Source organism: Phragmites australis, chromosome 6 (assembly GCF_958298935.1).
Source record: "Phragmites australis chromosome 6, lpPhrAust1.1, whole genome shotgun sequence".
In the NCBI taxonomy this organism is placed as follows: Eukaryota; Viridiplantae; Streptophyta; class Magnoliopsida; order Poales; family Poaceae; genus Phragmites; species Phragmites australis.
In genome coordinates, this window is record NC_084926.1 from 36258068 (window position 1) to 36277246 (window position 19179).

At 39.1% G+C, this 19179-nt stretch overlaps 2 protein-coding genes across 6 annotated transcripts; both read left to right on the top strand.

Moving 5' to 3' along the window:
* Positions 1 to 1946: 1946 nt before the first annotated feature.
* Positions 1947 to 8362, top strand: LOC133922335 (cyclic nucleotide-gated ion channel 1-like). The gene is made up of 7 exons (XM_062367624.1): positions 1947 to 2226; positions 2537 to 3065; positions 5239 to 5451; positions 5643 to 5923; positions 6011 to 6122; positions 7013 to 7249; positions 7661 to 8362. The coding sequence occupies exons 1-7, from the start codon at positions 2198 to 2200 to the stop codon at positions 8360 to 8362; spliced, it is 2103 nt and encodes a 700-aa protein (XP_062223608.1). The 5' UTR covers positions 1947 to 2197.
* Positions 8363 to 11133: 2771 nt separating this feature from the next.
* On the top strand, positions 11134 to 18326 carry LOC133922336 (spermine synthase-like). Of its 5 annotated transcripts, none has more exons than XM_062367625.1 (12): positions 11134 to 11265; positions 11877 to 12094; positions 12202 to 12258; positions 13213 to 13289; positions 13368 to 13490; positions 13701 to 13805; positions 13892 to 13964; positions 14112 to 14183; positions 14475 to 14670; positions 16840 to 16969; positions 17279 to 17353; positions 17925 to 18326. In XM_062367625.1, exons 2-12 carry the CDS (start codon positions 11908 to 11910, stop codon positions 18000 to 18002), a joined length of 1173 nt encoding a protein of 390 aa, XP_062223609.1. In that variant the 5' UTR covers positions 11134 to 11265; positions 11877 to 11907; the 3' UTR covers positions 18003 to 18326. The 5 variants fall into 5 exon arrangements, 4 of the variants coding, with proteins under 4 accessions (XP_062223609.1, XP_062223611.1, XP_062223610.1 ...); XM_062367627.1 differs by having other exon boundaries at positions 13916 to 13964; XM_062367626.1 differs by having other exon boundaries at positions 12214 to 12258.
* Positions 18327 to 19179: the final 853 nt, after the last annotated feature.

Sequence of the window (19179 nt, forward strand, 5' to 3'; positions counted from 1 at the left end):
AAAAATAAAATTCTGCGAAACGGGAGGGACGAGCTGTGGCAGCAGGAGCTGCGTGTGGACGGCGGGCTAGATCAAGTGATGAGCAGGCGAGGGTATTGGTATCTTAAACCCTAAAATAAGCGAGGAGCGTATTGTTATCTTAAACCATAAAACAAACGATTTTAGTTGGTACTATTAATTCAATCGTAAGCTAGGGTACTAGCATTAATTAAACCCTAGAACAAACGGTTTTAACCGGTTCTATTAATTCAATGGCAAACATGATCGATTAGAAGTGATTTTATACGATTGGATCTTATTTTAATAATAAATGTGCAATCCGAAACTACGATAAATAAATAGTTCCTTTATTAATAATAAAAAATTCGTTATTTACCATTAAAATGCCTATCTCTAATATACTATTGAAAACTCTCTTTATTCCGTCAATGTTGCCCTTCTAATTTTAGCCCATCCGTGCCACTGCCGTTGCTTACTTTGGGTTTGACCGTCGGTCAACAATGACAATAGCAACAATACCCTCGTCCTCTCCAAGGATCGGATCGCAGTTCCCTTATGGCAGATTAGGAGGTGATCAAGCCCGCATGACCGCTGTGGACCTCCCTCTTTCTTCAGGCCATGAGTCGGCAGCAAACATGGGTGACACTCTTGCTCTCGCCGTGTACAACGTGCTACTCTCCTCGTCCTGGAACCTGCTGGCCTCCATCACCGCCCGGTAATACTCCACATTGGCCATCCTGGTGCTTATGGCATTTGTTAGCAAGCTCCGAAGGTCGCTCATCGCGGAGGGTCAGCGCGCCACGCATGAGATTGCGTCCCTTCTGTTCTCACTTTTGTCTACTCGGGATGGCACATGAACAGAGGAAAGAGCAAAGAGGATTAGATGAAGAAGCAGCAGAATGACATATCAGAGCTAAGAATTAGAGGAGTACTCAACCTCTTCTTTCTTCTCCCCTCTTCTTTTTCTCTTCCTCTTCCATATAAAAAAAAATTGTAGGAAAGAGATGTGTACTTAGGGGCTCTCAAGTGTGCCAGGGGTAGAAGGGCTAAACCCCTATACTGTTGGATCCGCCGCTGATAATAGCTGACTTGTGGATAAAATGGTTTTTTTACTACCGAAAAAACGATAGCAATGGCTTTTACAGCCATAAAGTTTAAGGACAATAACAATAAAGTAATATACTAATTTACGGTGATATATTCGGGATTAGAGACATATAAAATAGACATATCTAAAAATTGGACGTGCATACTTTAGACTTATGGATTACATATTTATTTATTTTATAAACAAGTCTAAACATGAGTATTTTATTCTATTTTTAGACTTTTTACATCTGAACTTATCTGTGGCTCACTTTAATATATGGCAAAAATAGAGAAAATATTTAATAAATAATCCATTTGTTTATTTTCCCATTAAATGAAGTTATGTCAACAACTTTGTGAAAAAACATAAGCAATTAAAATAGATTCGTGAGCAAATCAATAAACAAGTTAATGTAATTCAGATTGTCAAAAAAATTTGTGAATAAATTAGAACTATTCAAATGCAATATTAAATATACCTGCTACATATTTTTAATACATAAAAATGAAAACAATTTGTGAATAATTTTACTGCAAGCAAATTTCAGAAACGCAAATTGGTTCAAACTTGTAAGCAATTTTGTATAATTTTAAAAGCAAAATAGATATACGTACTATAAAACTAAAACATACGCGTATAGTTTTTAAATTTTACCTATAAAATATTAACCCTTACAAATAACTGGGCAGTGGCTACGCTGTCTGGTACTCTAGTGGAGCTGGACTACTGGAGTCCAGCGTGTACGATCAAGCGGACTCTCCAACCCGGGCGGTTCCGCTTGTCGTTCTCCGCTTCCTCGTAAATATCCACTGCTCCCTTGTCCCGAGCTCCATTTCCACCTCCGCCTTCTCGGCGAGGAGCGCTGAGCCCTTTCAGTGCTGTGTAGCTAGCGGTGGAGCTGGTTCTCCAGGCGGTGAATTGAACTTGTGAGCTGATTCGAGGTGTTCCCCGTGGCCGACCCAGGATTCCGGCGTTGCTGCTTTCCGTCGAGAAATTTATCATCTTTCCTGCCGTTCGACGAGCCACAGTTCCGGCCGGGCGTGCCCCTGTCCAAGCGGAAGGGAATCGCAAAGCCCCCTTTCCTTAGCTTGCATTGCAACAGAACCGATGGCGGTCCGAGGGGAGAAACACGTGAGGTAAGAGCTTCTCGCTCTGTCCTCTCATTGTGCGTGACATCGTTCACATGAAACGGAGGCAGTGAATATTGCACTATGATTCCACAAGTTTAGTTAGCATGTAGTATCAGTAGTGTGGTAGTAACTTGGTTCACTTTTTCAGGAAGAAAAACTTGCCTCCTTTTCAGAGAAAAGATTACGTCCTTGGAAACATACGATGTTAGCTTGATAAAGTTCACATGCATTCGGCTGAATTCTGAAGTTATCGCAGTATAAATCGATGCCAAAATGTATAACCTGTGTTGGTTTATGAATTAATTTTAATGCGCAGGTTTCAGGATTCGAGATCAGAGCAATCTATTGGATCAGATAACATTGTTTCAGATGGAAGCCATCACGTCTTTGGCTCGCCAAGCGATAGAATTGCCGGGGCCTTTTCATTCGCAGGAAACTCTTCGCATTCTGAAACTATGAACAAATCAGCTTCGGACGGGATGAAGTCCAAAGCAAGAGTTCTTGATCCTCAGGGGCCATTTTTGCAGAGATGGAACAAGATATTTGTGATATCATGTTTTATTTCAGTTTCTGTGGACTCACTGTTCTTATATACCCCGGAGGTTGATGGTGACAACAACTGCCTGTATCTGGATGAGAAGTTGGAAATAATAGCAAGTATTCTGCGTTCTCTCACGGATATCTTCTATTTACTCCGTATAATATTTCAGTTCAGGACAGGCTTTATTGCTCCTTCTGGAGTGTTTGGTCGGGGTGTCTTGGTTGAAGACACATTTGCGATAGCAACGCGGTATCTATCAACATATTTTCTGATTGACTTCTTAGCAGTTCTGCCCCTCCCACAGGTACTTTATATGCCACCTGCTTCGTTAGCCTGTCAGAATGGAGCTTCTAACAGCATGAATTCTTATAATTCTGATGGTTTTGTTAGGATACATGAAAAGTAGATTTTTCATGTGTAAGTCACTGTTCTTACTTAAAGGTTACTATTCTTAAATTTCAATTAAATAAAAGTGGAAGAATGTGCAAGACCAAGATCGACAACTAGAGGGGATGAATAGACGTCTCACCAAATTCTTTCGAATCGGATGGTTTTCTACTTTGTTTCACCCAACGCACCTCAAAAATTTAAGTGGAAGCAAATGGAGATAAATAAAGAAAAGAACCGATAACATGTGTCTATATGGATGAGATATGAACACAAGTTTTCATTTAAGATCATTCTATGACCCTAGTCAAAAAAACTCGCAATTTTAAAAGAAACTCAAGAAGATGGTTACCAAGTAAAGAAACTCTCTAAGTTGATGACTTATAGGCAAGGGGATGTGAGTCCCAAATTTGTACTATTATACGTGTATTTTATGCCCGTAGCAACAAAGAGATCAACTTTATAAGGGTAGAAAAACTGCAGCTCAAAAAGAAAAATGAAAATCACAACTGAAAATGAAAAATTGCAAGAGAAGTAAGAGAAACAAAAGAAAGAGACTAGAAGGAGATGAAGACAAACTCATGCGAGAAAATAAACTTCATTAAGCACAGAGATTAGCCATATTTTAGGTAGATTGTAAAGTATTTTCCTCTCACAAAAGCTTTAACCTATTATAAAGTCTAAGCCTATTATCCTTTTCTCTAAAACCTATCATTAAACTCTCAAATAGCTAGCTCAAGGCTTTCCTACAACTCTACCTCTCTATTTATAGGTCTAGGGAGGTATCTTAGTCCTAAGTTTCTTTGTTCCCAAAATACCCCTTAATTATAATGGTCTTCTACTTATCAGCAGGGCATTTTGGTCTATTTTCTGTTCCGTCCATCGAACGACTGCGACACCTTTACGACTTAACTTCATCTCGACGTTTGCTTCGCGATGATGCCACGTACACTGCATCCCTCCACAGTTTTGAGGCCAAACTGCGAAATCGCCTCACATGCTTCTCAAAGTGTGACTCTCTATTGCTTGCTTTGACCCTAAGCAAGCATTCCGATGTCGACACGTGTACTCCATCTTGCGATCTTGACCGTCGGTAAATCTCTCCCGCTCTTGATCCCTCGGACCACCTTGTCACTTGAACCGGCATCCCCTTCGCTTGACTTTGTCATCACGTCATTTTCATCTTTCCTTCCATGCTTTACTTGACCTCCATGTACATAGATAGGATCATCCTTGACTCTGTCCAGCCTTCAAACTCCCTGCTTGGCCTTGATCATCCCGCCGTCGACCGCCAAGTTGCACCCATCACCTGCACAACATTAGACAAGTAAACATGTTTATCCAAACCTCCAAAAATATCTCTAATTAGTCCAACATCAAAATCCTCAGTTAAAACACATCTCAAAAAAATTGTGAACGCTGAATGGTTTAGCGTGCACACCTCCTGAGCGCCGGATCATCTGGCGTGTGCAAACCAAGCCAGCAACTTCTACAACCTCTCTGCACTAAATGCTCCGGTGCATTCTCCGGCATGCACACTTTCTATCGCAGGACCATCCGGCGCATATATGTTCACCAGAGTCAATTTTCAATCTCTCTACAGGAAAATCTCCGGCGTTCACACAGGTCCATCGCCGGATCATCCGGCGTACCCTTCACGTTTTGCTTTAGAACCAAATTGCTCCGGCGTGTACTTTGTCTGAACGCCGGACCTTCCGGTGTTCAAATCTTTATTTCCTTCGAAAACTTCTTCTCTACAAGAATTAGTCCGGCGTTCACAAGGGTACATCGCTGGATCACAAGAATTAGTTCGGCGTTTACAAGGGTATATCGCCGGACCATCCGGTGTACTGATCTTCTGAGCTCCAGCTCCTGGAACAATCCGGCGTGCTTAATGCCTCATCGAAATGGAGTTGGGAGTTTTTGATTTGGTTAGTCATGATTATCATTACAGTACATATACATGATCAAGCAATCCAAAAATTATCGAACTAAAGGCACATTTCCACTTGGTTTCTCAGAATGGTTTTTCATTTTTGAGGATATCTTGTGTCATAACATTGTAACTAACCTTGATGTTTGACTATCAGGTGTTTGTGTTGTTGGTGCTATCCCATCTCCAAGGTTCAGATGTTATGAAGGCAAAAAATATATTAATGCTCATAATTATATGCCAATATGTGCCTCGACTGATTCGAATAATACCACTCTACCTTCAAATCACAAGATCAGCTGGTACAATTATGGATACAGCATGGGCCGGTGCTGCTTTTAACCTTTTAATTTATATGCTCGCTAGTCATGTAAGTCCTCTTCTCATAATTACTTAATACGAGAATGCAAGTGTTAAATCTTGCGCTCTCCCTTACTGAATTATCTATTTTTGTCTATTCATGACCCCCACAGGCTAATCTCCAGATAAATGCAATTATTTTGCACGTATAACATTGTGCATGCTCAAGATATTACTAACAAATTCTTTAACTTCTTACAGGTCCTTGGAGCTCTTTGGTACATTCTTTCTATTCAACGACAAGACACTTGTTGGAGAGAAGCATGTAATAGCCAGGATGGTTGTGATCTTGCATCTTTATATTGTGGCAGTACTGCATTTGAAAATAATACTTTCTTACAAGATGCTTGCCCAATAAATGGCACTGACAATCCAGACCTAATCTTTGGAATTTATCAACAAACTCTCCAGAATGTTTCACAATCGACGAGTTTCTTCGAAAAGTTATTCTTTTGCTTTTGGTGGGGACTACAAAATCTATGGTGTGTTTAAAATTGAACTTTCATTTTCTCCCCACCAAAGGATAATGACCTAGAGCTTGTATTTATGTGTTGGTATTACTATTGCAGTTCTTGTGGTCAAAACCTGAAAACAAGCACTTATACATCGGAGAATCTGTTTGCTGTTTTCGTCTCAACGTCGGGCTTGGTTTTATTTGCACTCCTTATTGGTAATGTTCAGGTACAGTGTTTAGCATTGATGGCATTTTTATTGTGTGTGTTCTGTTGGATTAAGTGGTAATTATATTGAAAGTTCAATAGTGTGCCAAGGATTCTCTGGATGTGCACCTGCAGAATTGTTATTCTGCCATGCTAAAGGCATGCTAGATATTACTGGTGTATATTCTCTTGATTTTAGTCGAATTGATTGGACAAATGTGAAATGAAACTGCCCTTGGACTGGAGTCTTTTCACTTGTAAAATTCCTACAATGGTCAATACTCGCTCCATTTGTAAATATACAGCGTTTTAGAAAGTATGCAGCCAAACCTCTCTTGCTTTGGGGTACATCAATTGCATGCCGTCGAATAAGTTCCGGTTTTACAATTTGCCGTCGAATAAGTCCACTTTCACTCAATTCCATCCGGACTTCAATTTTCTTCACACCATGCAAATACTGGATGAAATGGAGTGAAATATTTTTGAAATCCGGATATCCTCAACCTTTGATATTCAAATCCTAGATATTTGTCCAAGACCTGTAGAAAGAATCCAGTGGACTTACGGTGGACACCACAATCATGTTTTTTTCTGCCTCTAACCAGAACTGATTCTGGTACCTACTTGGTTATGTTTGATTTTAGATCATTATTTGGAAGAATTCAAGAGGTTTCAAGTGATCTTTTCAATACAATCCTCAATGAACGAACTATGAACAATCCATGTTCTCTACATGTATTATCATCTCTGATTTACCCTTAAAATGGATCCATAGGATATTTGTGTTGTATAAGTAGGAGCAATTAGTTTAATTATATTCCCCGCAAAAAATAGTTTAATTATATAATCAGCTAAGTTGTGTGACTTGACCACCTTTTTTTTGAATTTCTTTATTTGGTTGGTGTATTGTAGACCTATTTACAATCAGCCTCTGTGCATATAGAAGAAGCGAGAGTGAAAAGGCGTGACACAGAGCAGTGGATGGCACACAGACTACTTCCTGAGTGTCTCAAGGAGCAAATACTGCGTCATGAACAATATAGGTGGCAAGAAACGCAAGGGGTTGATGAAGAGAGCCTTCTTATGAATCTTCCCAAGGATCTTAGGAGAGAGATAAAGCGGCATCTTTCTCTGTCACTTCTCATGAGGGTACTTTCAATCTTTCATAGTTTCATATACCTTTACAGGCTGCATCTATATTTGAAAGTCTTTAAATGAATTCTAAGAAGACCTAGACTTTTTATACTTAATTCAATACTCCCTCCGGTCATAAATACATGACATTTTGGAATCAAACTTTGACCATCTATAACTTCAAAATATTTAGTTTCATAACATGAAATTATATGTATGGATTTCTTTTAAAAATACTATCATAATATCATAAACTTGTTAGATTTTATAAATATATTCTAGTTAAAAATAGTAGTCAAAGTTACGCATCGAAGACCGTATGATATCCAAAACGTAAAGTATTTTGACCGGAGGGAGTACATACTATCCCTTAATTAATTTATACTTGGCATTATTATCTTAAATCTTTTTTCACTGTTTTTGCAGGTTAAAATGTTTGAAAACATGGACGAGCAGCTCTTGGATGCGATGTGTGATCGTCTAAAACCTATGCTGTACACAGAAGGCAGCTGCATCATTCGCGAAGGTGACCCGGTGACTGAAATGCTCTTCATCATGAGAGGAACACTCGAGAGCATGACAACAAATGGTGGACAAATCGGCTTCTTCAACTCCGATGTTCTCAGAGGCGGCGACTTCTGTGGCGAAGAGCTCCTCACATGGGCTATTGATCCCACTTCATCTTCGAACCTACCTGGCTCAACCCGGACAGCGAAGACGTTGTCGGAAGTCGAAGGTTTTGCTCTGAGGGCTGATGACTTGAAGTTTGTGGCCACCCAATTCAGGAGGCTCCACAGCAAGCAGCTCCGACATACCTTCAGGTTTTACTCGCAGCAATGGAGAACCTGGGCTGCCTGCTTTATACAGGCAGCTTGGCACAGATACTGCAGAAAGAAGATGGAAGATACTCTGAATGAGAAGGAGAAGGTGTTCCGAGCGGCTATTGTCAGTGACGACTGTAGTTCGCTCAGTCTTGGTGCAGCACTCTATGTCGCACGTTTTGCTTGCAACATGATGCGGTTCTTACGGAGAAATGCCACCCGAAACAATGCCCGTTTGCAGGAAAGAGTGATTGTATGGTTGTTACAGAAGCCAGCAGAACCCAACTTTTTTGCCGAAGAACGGTGATCTTTTTCCGTACCGTGTTACCAAACGTTTTATCTGTTCACATGGTTGTCCATGTTGTACCAATCATGATTGATGTTGTACATAGGCAGACTACGTAAAGATACTGTAAATGTAACTGATCAAGGGGTGTGAACAGTAAATGCTCATGACCAAGTACAATGTCAATGATAGATATTATACACATTCCACATTGCATACATATCTCTTGTGAATTTAAAAAACGAAAGATACTGTAAATGTAACTGATCAAGTATGGATCAACTCTCCGATAAACATATTTGACCGTGAGTTTTGTGAATCACATGTGAGAGGATGAAAATGCACTGCTTTAGCGTTCCTGGACGACAAAAAGGGCTCCTAACCTGATGTTGTAGCCTTTCTGCCACTTGATCCTGGTTATGTCAGATGTGAATTGCTGATGGCATGTGGTATTGTTTACTTCCTCTCCGATACAAAATTTCTCCTAAGCTTCAAACGGTGCCAACCTTTGTGCTTTTATTCCATCGATGAACTTTGAGAGATTGCCTATTTTCTCTGCAATTCCCCTTCTATTGGAGCCTACTTAGGGCTTGTTTGGTTTGAGACATAAGTAGTTTCACCAAAATTTTGGTGTCACCAAAACGTGGGCAATGCCAAAATATGGGTGAAAAAAATGTTGCTTGAATTGCAGCCTTGCCGTAAGTAGCTAATTTTATTTAGATTTCAACCTTGTCAATTCTTACCAAAGTTACGAGCATGACATATGGGACCTATATATTATTGTTTATTTTTTTATGAAACATATCTAAGTTAGATCTTAATTTATAGATCTAATTGTAAGGAATATAATAGTGTAAACAGATCACAATTTGTATATACTGTTCAATAGGTATAACAATTTGGAACTCATTAATATATGAGTTTTAAAATCCGTGTATAACTGACATGCTTACCAGTAGCTTTGGTTGGGCAGCCAAAACGCAGTTACTGGCCATTGTTTTCGCCCGCTTGCAGAATTGAAATGCTCGGGCTTGCTTGGGCGTGCCAGAAAGTTGGAGGCCATCTAAACGGAAGCCAATTATCTGTGGCATGCCGGAAAATTGGTGAGGTTGATTAGGGCTATAAATTAAGAGGACTTTTAAGTACATCTAAATGAGTGTATATCGTCCATTTTCTTCATCCGGTGGTTTAGATTGACCCAATAATACTCTATCGTCCATCAGTATCATGAGTATTATTAAAGAGTATCATGTGTATTATAAGGGTAGGATTGGAAAAAAAAACCTATGATAAACTTGTAAATTATATGTTTAATTAGAAAAGATTAAAATGTTAGTTTATTCTTCGGATAAGCTTTCACTTATTCTGTTCATTTTATTTATTAGGGTTTCCACTCTTCGTCGATCGGTCGATGATGGGTGGCAAAAGTTCGAAGTCCGGTCAGTCAATGACGTAATTACCCCTAAGGGTATCAAGATAATTACAATAATACCTACTAAAATGAACGATTGGATCACAATAATGATACTCTCCATCATCTAGTATCATGGTGTACTGTAAAGGTTCTCTAAATCAAACGTGCCCTTAGTTTGAGGAACAATCTCTTTAGGATATACTATCCACATGACCACACTTCCAATACTTCCTTTTCTGTGAACTGAGTATACTCAGTTGGTTAGTGCGGACGGTCATCTGAGCTCGAACCCGGGGCACATCGGTTTATGTACCTATTTGAAACTGTTTTTAACGAGTTTATTAGCTAGTTAGAGTTCCTTAAATTTAAAAAATACCTAGAAAATCTCTGCTGTGGTCGAAAAAAAATACTTCCTTTTCCAAAGGTGACTGGAGCCTAGTTAAAGCACATAAATTCTTAATAGAAACATGGCATTTTACTTTGAAACTCGTTTGGTTCCCGATCCAAACTAGGACTAAGATGTCATTCTATTTCAGTATATGACATATATTGCCTGTTTGGGAGACATGAATTTAGAGAAATTTCATTGAAAATAGTAGTACAACACTTCGATCCCGTGCGAATGGAGAGAATCCCTGAGATCCGCGCGGTACTTTCAAAGATGCTTCTTCAAAGTAGGAATCAATCTTCGCGTCAAGTGCAAGAGATCAGATAATAGAAAGAAAGCAGAAGAACATCTAGCTATAAAGAGATTATCTTGAATAAAGAGGCACTTGTAAAACTATAAATATTGTGTCCAGTAACATAAAAATACAAGTATTGTGAACTAATTTACATAAAACCTGATTTTAATAGATTCATTAAAAAAATATCAAATGTTTTTCCATAAATCTTAAATTTTTTTTGTACGCGTTCCGTAATCTATATGCAACCTATTTTAATTAGATTCACTGAAAAGAATGAGTAGAATTTAAACTAAAATTCTTAAAAATGCTATTTTTGATAACATTTGACACCTGTTAGTGCTTCAAATAAAATCTCAAAAATATAGAAAAATTTATTAATATTCTTCTTATATGAAAAATTATTTTCAATCCATGTTATATGGTTAAAAAGTAAGCTCTTTGAAACAGAATAATTTTCTTTTATGAGTTATATGGTGAAACAGAACAATTTGGTTTTATAAAAATTGATTTTCAGACCATAAAGCTGATCCAAGGCACATATCATGGTATCATATGTATATTATAGAATAGATAAACTATTTTTCACGAGGCATGATATTACACTGCCAATTTACCATTTTCTTTTACTATCCCGATCAAAACCGCTAACATATCAGCAATATGTTAAATAATATCGGAGAGAGGAAAAAAAAAAAAAAAGAGTCCCAGAGAAGCCACGCCCACCACCACCGGCGTTCGTGGCCCTCTATTGCTGCTGCCCTCGCTCCGCTGCCTCCCCTCCCCTCCTCGCCCCGCCCAGCCCCGCTTCGCCACTCGCGCCCCAGGTGCGCAGCCCCCACCTTCCCTTCCTCCTCTTCCGTCCCCGGAGCTTCTACAAGCTTCCCGAGTCCTACCCCCCGCGCAAGGAAGCCTTCCGCGTATTAGCGTTGGATTTTTTTTTTTAATTTCCGTTCGTGGTTTCTGCTGGGTAGGCGTTTGCTTTCGACCAGGCGGATCGCTGGTGCGGTCGGTTTTGCGATTTTTGGGATAGGGGAGGGCGAGCTCTCGAGGCTTTGTTCTCTGCCGCGATGATTTGTGGGGGAGGTGTTTGCGAGCGAAGCGCGAACGCGCGTTGGCGATTAGAAAAGGGTTCTTTCAAATCTCTGTTGTTGGGTAAAATTTGGATTCTTTTGGATTAATTAATCGATTAATTGATTGATTGATTTGTTGTTCTAGTCACATCCTCGTAGTCAATAATAAGGTTGGGTGCGCGTGGCAGCGTGGGTGACCATGCCGTAGTTGCCCAACCATTTGTGCGCACATTTGTTATTTATACAGCTCTCGAGTCTCGACTGGATAATGATGCTGCTCTGCTGTTGCGGCAGAAGCTGCGTATTAATCTTGTGCTGGCCAATTGGTTGTTGCTTAGCCTTTTCGTGCTATTTCTTTGTTTCAGAGGCTGGGAACTTCAAAGAGGAACAGGGTCCATGGAGGATGGAGGCGCTATAAATGGTTTGACTGGGACAGCACAGATAAAGGGAAGTGGGGATGATGGCTCCGCAAAGCCGCTTCCCCCTTGCTGCGTTAAGGCAAGGGCGGCAGCGCCCGAGTCTGAGGCCAAGTGCCATGCTACCGTGGTGTCGGGCTGGTTCACTGAACCCCCCTCACGCTGTGGTATGTCCAGACTACGCACCTCATGCTTCATCATCTTACTTGATAACATAAATTATCCAACTTATTATCATTTTCTAGTCTCTACTTGTTTTATCTGAACCTAATAGCTCCCTGTGCAGGTAAAGCTAGCAAAGTTCAGTATTACAATAACCCAATGTGGCCAGGTACTTGTCCTGCCGCTGCCAATATATGAATATATTGCTTACTTGATGAGTTATATCTGTAAGCATAATCCACCATAGGAATTTTCATCCAAACTTCAAAGTCAAAACGCTTGTTTTTGTCTTCAGACAATGATATTCTGACAGATATGTAGTTATTGGCTGAACAACTGCATGCCTGCATTTATGTCACGCCATGTTTGTAGTAGAATTACAACTGAATTTTTCATTTGATGACTTAGACTGGATTTAATTTATAAGTAAGTTGTTTATCGTGGCCCATTCTTGAAAGAAAACTCTAGTGTTTGATAAATATGAGTCCGCAAACTCTAAACTTTTGTTCAAATAATGGTTTTAAATTATTTTTAACATGTTATCCATAAATTTAGAATTTACTCAGTGCACCTCTTCAACACAGTTCTCGCAAAGTTTGATGGAGAAAGTTGATACATAGGGACATGTTAATCGGGGTTGGAAAATTGTATTCTTATTTTTTTTTGTGCCTAAGACACACTCCGTAGTCTGTTGACTCTTCCAGTGGCAATGTGGTATCTCATGTCTGCGTAAATGCTCCTCATGGTAGAAATATGATGCGTCAACTGATAGGACATAAGTGTACATATGCAACCGAGTTATAGTTGTGGCTTTTTTCTTTAGTCAATGGTGGTGTGCATCATGTCATTGTCTCCATGAGAAAGCCTATGTTCTCTTGGTTCCTGACCTCTTTATTGTCTTTAATTTATGTTCCAATGTTGGATCATCTGTGTCTTGGCTATACTCTAGAGTGTATTAATTTATTCTTGTATGGATACCATTTTTTGACGTGCTACTATGCTTTTTTTGGCATTGAACTGAATTTTCAATTGCTCTTCTTTGCTGTGTTTCTCTGGCATTTGCTCTGGAGTGAAATAATTCTACTTCTTTCTCATCTCTTGTGATTTTATTTCTCATATGCAGGAGAGGTTCATTCTTTGAAAGTGGTTAAGATCTTGTACCAGGGGAAATCACCATACCAAGAAGTCTTAATTTTTGAGGTTCCCATCATCTATTGTCATCCAGAAGTAAAAACTATCTTTGGCTTCTAAACTGTAAGCTGGAAATTTTGTGTGCAGTCTTCAACCTATGGGAAAGTCCTTGTGCTTGATGGTATTGTCCAGTTGACTGATAAGGATGAATGTGCGTACCAGGAAATGATTACTCACCTCCCACTTTGTTCAATTCCATCCCCTAAAAAAGTATATCTTCTGATCTCTGTTTTCCGTCAATGTTGTGAAATTATAGAAAATACTGTATTGTTATTGATTTGTCATGGGGTCTAATGACTGGAACTGAATTGGAGGATATTCTGTTGATATATAGGAGCACATGGAACATTTCTTTTTATCTGCAATTGCATGGAAACTGTAACATGCTAGTGACTTATGTTCTTAGGAACTACTTTTCAGGTTTTGGTTATTGGTGGTGGTGATGGAGGTGTACTCCGAGAGATTTCGAGACACAGTTCAGTGGAGTCTATTGACATATGTGAAATCGATCAGCTGGTTATTGATGTAAAGTTCTCCTTTGAGGCTTTGACCCTTACTTAAAAGTGTAACCGCTTAGTTATACTTTGTTGATATATATCTTAACTCTGTAGGTTTGTAAATATTTCTTCCCACAGTTGTCTGTTGGATTTGAAGATCCTCGTGTTCGACTTCATGTTGGTGATGGTATGTCGATAATCCTGCAAAGCCATAACTACAACATTACTTGTGCATGTCTGCTGAAATTTCTTATTTGCATCATTTAGATGTAGGTAAAATCCTTTCAGTTCTTGATTTGTGTTTCATGGTAGAATTGCTTTTTTCTACTTTCAGCTGTGGAGTTCTTGAAAAATGCCCCTGAAGGGACATACGATGCTATCATAGTTGATTCATCAGACCCAATAGGTACGCTTCTGCTACCATGCATTATCTTTCTATCCAGTGCTGTGGAAAGTTTAGCTGTGTCTTTGTTGTTTAATGTCTGTTCTGTACATTTTGGTTCTTGTTGCTTCCTATTAATATTTTCCTGAACTCTGTGCCTCTTTGTTTCTGGGGTACTACATCCATAGCTGTTCTGTGTTAATGATAAATAATTTGCTCATATTTTACTTGATTTTTTTTTAAAACTTTGACCTATCAGTTTTCAGTGAAATGTTATTGTTCTTAAACTACTCCTTTTGGCATTATATAATGCAGGGCCTGCTCAGGAACTTGTGGAGAAGCCTTTTTTTGATACAATTGCTAGAGCTTTGAGGCCCGGTGGAGTTCTTTGCAATCAAGCTGAGAGTATGTGGTTGCATACACATTTGATCCAGGATATGCTTTCAATCTGCCATGAGACTTTCAAGGGTTCTGTCCACTATGCGTGGACTAGTGTCCCAACATACCCAAGGTTTTTCACACTCTTTATTTGCTATCCTCCTTATCTATATCTTCTTTAAAATTTTGATTGTATTTACTTCTACATCTATTAGTGGTTCTTATGTTACTGTTGCACTTTGCAATCTACTACTAGTTTTGGTATATTATGAGTTAAAGGTGATCTGATTGCAACCCATGTATTTGTATGGTGTACTCAAACTACATTTTTTTCTTTTGGCTCTCATTGGTCCTACAAAACAATTCACTTTTCAATGAAATGGTGTATACTTAAAATACAACTCCAATTTCACTTGTGACTTTTCTCAATTGTTGTCTACCGCAGACATTCACTATCATTGTTTTGGATTCAACAAAAATATAGGCCCAACACAAGTCCATTGATTTTTTAATATATATTGACTTTCTGTTTCATAGCAAGGGCTCAGTGCCTCATGTCTTAAACCTAACAAGCGACCATTCATATGAAAGTTTAGCATTTTTATTTGGTTATACATGCAAGAAACATGCACGATGCATATGGGTAGCTGCTTGTATTTTTTACATACAGTTCTTATTATTAGATGGCATGGAACAAATAAAGCTGTCTTTTGTTGAAATCATTAACTGAAAATAGAATTTATTGGTGTGTGTTTTTTCTTTGTTTGCTCCTTTTTTCCTGGTAAAAATGAGGATTATATGGGCCCAGTGGTGCAAACTTCACAGTCTGTCTTGTTATGTACCGAATTTAATGGATGCATATTTGAGGGTTGAACTTAGGGTGTCTGCCATAAATTTTAGCTTTTCCCTCCTTTTTGGCATGCAAGGTTAGAGCTCCGCGTACTTATGTAGGGCCTGGGTTGCACATGTGAACTTTCTCTGATATTCAACTGCCCACATGTGAACTTTCTCTGATATTCAACTGCCTTTTTGTGTTTGCCTCAAGGATGGTGCTGCGAACCTCATGGGTGTCACTATTGTTGACAGTGAACTGGTGGCAGCGCTGATTCATTTGGCAATTATAGGATATTTCGGGCTTATCTCAACTCATGCAAGGAACCAGTTGTAGCCTGTAGTGAGCAATTAATCCCGACATTGTCTATATATTTTGCCTGATCGAGTCATGCTACCTGGTCGATGCAAACTAGGCGATAATATATGTTGGCTCTCAATTGTACCCAATTGGAACAAATATAAATATAAATGATACCTATATCTCACATTATTGAAGCTACAAATGGTTTCTGTTTTTCTGTTACAGCAGTTATTTTGGCTGGGTCTTTGTTATTGTTGATAGACTTAATAAAAAAGGAAAATAAGCATATGACACCGATCCTGCACCTCACATTGTGTATCAAAAGATAAACAGTTATTATGCAAAAGGGAAAATGCTGCTAAGTAGGACATTATGCTTCCTGGAAAGAGAAATTGGAACTATGAAGATAAACGCTAAGTTGTTCAGAAGGACATGTCATAACTTTTCCGTAAAGAAAAGTTTGAACTATGCATCTAACCATGAAGTAATCAACTGCTGTTACCAAGTATTGATGTCAGCCATACTTTGAATTTTTTGTAAAATAAAATTTTAAAAATAGGAAAATATTAATTACATGGACTATGTGATTTACACTGGCTGAAATTCTTATTAGCGCCGTTCGGAATGCAGTAGTCAGAAAATGCAGGAACAAAAAAGACAGCAATTGGGTTGCACATCTAGTTGAATCCTTAGGAATTCAAGAATGCAGGAATTGTTAAGTGGGCAGTTTGGATGTTGCACTGGAAAAATAAGTGCAGAATTTGGTGAGAGAAAGACGCAGAGGAAACTTTCCATGAGGTCTAACCTCATGTTAAATTTCCTTCAAAATTTGTGTGGATTGAGCCATTCTATAGGAATTTCAGGGACTAATTTCTTTGTTCTTTGACATAACGAATCTGTCTGTAGGATTGTAATCCTACAAAATTCCTTCATTTCCCTTTGATTAAAAAGTGTGCCTAAGTGTGGAGGTCTTTTGGTTTAACATGGTTTGCTTAACAGTTAATGCTGGAGATTGTGACAAATAAATGTTCCAGGCTTTACTGCTCTAGATAAAGAAGTTTTTTCACCATCTAGAAAAAGATAAATAAATCTTTTGTAGTGTTAATTGTTTCTCTGTTTGGAACTTATTTTCTTATAGAACATTTACTTGAAATTTCAAATTTGCAGTGGGGTGATTGGGTTTTTGCTATGCGCCAAAGAAGGTCCACCTGTCAACTTCCGGACTCCTATAAATCCAATTGAAAAACTGGAAGGAGCTACGAAAGCTGGAAGGGAGATCAGATTTTACAATTCAGAGGTTCGTTCTCTTTAAAGAATCACATAGAATTTCTTGTGCCAATATTTTTATTCAACTTTCTCTGCTTTTGGTCCTAGTATGCATATTGTTCCTAATGATCCAGAAATTCTTATTTCTCTTAATTACCCTTCTGTGCTATGATGAATTCCGTGCTATTTGTAATATGGGAACAGTCGTATAACTATTGTTCCTAATTTTTGTTCATTTCTTCTATAAATTCATTTAAGGCAACCCATATGTGAGATCTCATGCAATACTATTTGTTGTTCTATCCAATAGCTAAGCCCTGATTGATTTGTTGTTGAACAGATGCATCGTGCAGCATTTGTTCTTCCGACCTTTGCGAAGAGAGAGATAGAAGCGTATTGTGCTTCCACTGAAAGAGTAAGTTTTAAAGCGGGAAAAGTGATAACTCTTCTTTGTGCCGTGTACTTGTATTTGTTTGGTGTGTTTTCACAGTTTACGAATATTTGAAAGCAACATTTACTTTCTTCCATTGCCTGCTTTCTAAGTCGACTTGTTGACTCTCTTTTCGGTGATAATGTGATACATAATCAGAGCAACAGTCATCAATGTCACTAATTGATTGGTACATAATCAAAGCAACAGTCCTCAATGTCACTAATTGATTCGTCCCTTCTCAGACTGTACCTTAGGAATTTATGTAGTTCCCATCTTTCTATGGACAATTAGCGGTAATTGGTCTCCAGATAAAGGAATGCAGGGGTTAAAATGGGCTGCTAAAACTGCTGTGATGGAGGCACCAAGACGTTTGTAAATATAATGACTGATCTTCTATGGTCATCATGTTTGTTAGAATTCAGAAATGTTATTTTTTTAATGTGTGCAGCTGTACTTAATCATTCTACTGCATCAAATCTGGCTATGCTTCTTCCTTATGCCAGACAGTGAATAAGCAAACTCATCCGGAGAGAATTTTTGCTCCATTTTTCAGGAACAGCCAGACGAAACAGCGGCACCACCACCGAAGTTAACTGTTGCGCCAAACAGTGAAATTCTTACTGCATCCTAGAGCAGGGCTCGTGTGGTGACCATCACGGGATATCAAGGAGGCACTCCCTCCCCCAGTATCCTCATTGGATATCTAGTCATGTACCATCACATATTGTAAGCATTGACATAGAGATGTGGGCTGCATTGCGATTGACACATTACGAGGCATAAATTAGTAATCCATGTCCTGAACAATGAAATGAGGTTTAGAAGAAAAAGACGAGCTGACAGAGCAGCGTGTGACTTGATGCATTTGTCGTAATTTTTTTTGGCTGTGTGTAGTAGTATATGTCGTGGTCATTGCAAGTTGCAACAGTGAATAAGAATGGGGATTGGCTTGAAATTTGGGCGTGGATCAACCAGAGGACGTGCTGCTATATTGTGTTACTCGTATTGAAGCCTTTTCCGACGAGTGCCCCCTGTTCACGTCCTTTCACTTGAGGAGTGAGATTTGTCCACAAGGGATTGCGAGCTAATGGTTTATCCTTTTAATTGGCCAAGTTCTTGCTGTCCGGAAGAGGATGGTGCGACCACGAACGATGCCTGGTCCGTGCCTCTCAAATTGTGATGCTTAAGTTCCTTTTCTCTGCTAGCTACCACAAACTGAGAGAAGTATCTGCATGCGAGCAAGGGCTTTAAGGGGTCTAGATCTGAAACCTCTGGTCTTCTTCCTTATCCACAGCGGCGGCACGACCTTGGGGAAGAGAAAGCACAAGGAAGATGAAAAGGGACTCACGACATTAGGGAAGAGAAAGCACAAGGAAGATGGAAAGGGACTCGTGTCAAGAACCCAGTATGCAGGATCTCTACAATTTAGTGGAAATCACAAGAACAAGTAATGTATAAACTAGGATGAAATCACCATGGCGGCGACGAGATGCACAAGAACTAACCCTAGAAGCTACTGGAAGAATAATTAGAGAATATTCGTCTTGATTACTTCTTCTCCAACCACTCTGTTTTAAAGTTTACAATGATTTTAGAATGAATCTGAAATTACAGCAGACATGAAGTAAAGGTAAAAGTAATAGCGAAATCCAAAAATGGTGAATCTCGATCGCAGAGTTCTCTCCTTTGTAGTTTTGCGCCTTCTCATAGTTGTCAGATTTAAAATGAACGCCGTAGATTCCACGATACCGCTTCAGAGCTACCTTCCTGCGCCTAACGCCAATTGAAGCCTGACGAAACTGAAGAAT

Bases quoted from the DNA above. Each gene is read 5' to 3' on its own strand.
- LOC133922335 (XM_062367624.1), top strand. From the start codon at position 2,198: ATGGCGGTCCGAGGGGAGAAACACGTGAG. The intron at 2,227-2,536 runs GTAAGAGCTTCT...TTTAATGCGCAG, and splicing joins CGAGGGGAGAAACACGTGAG to GTTTCAGGATTCGAGATCAG. The intron at 5,452-5,642 runs GTAAGTCCTCTT...AACTTCTTACAG, and splicing joins TTTATATGCTCGCTAGTCAT to GTCCTTGGAGCTCTTTGGTA.
- LOC133922336 (XM_062367625.1), top strand. From the start codon at position 11,908: ATGGAGGATGGAGGCGCTATAAATGGTTTGACTGGGACAGCACAGATA. The intron at 12,095-12,201 runs GTATGTCCAGAC...TGAACCTAATAG, and splicing joins TGAACCCCCCTCACGCTGTG to CTCCCTGTGCAGGTAAAGCT. The intron at 16,970-17,278 runs GTTCGTTCTCTT...GTTGTTGAACAG, and splicing joins TCAGATTTTACAATTCAGAG to ATGCATCGTGCAGCATTTGT.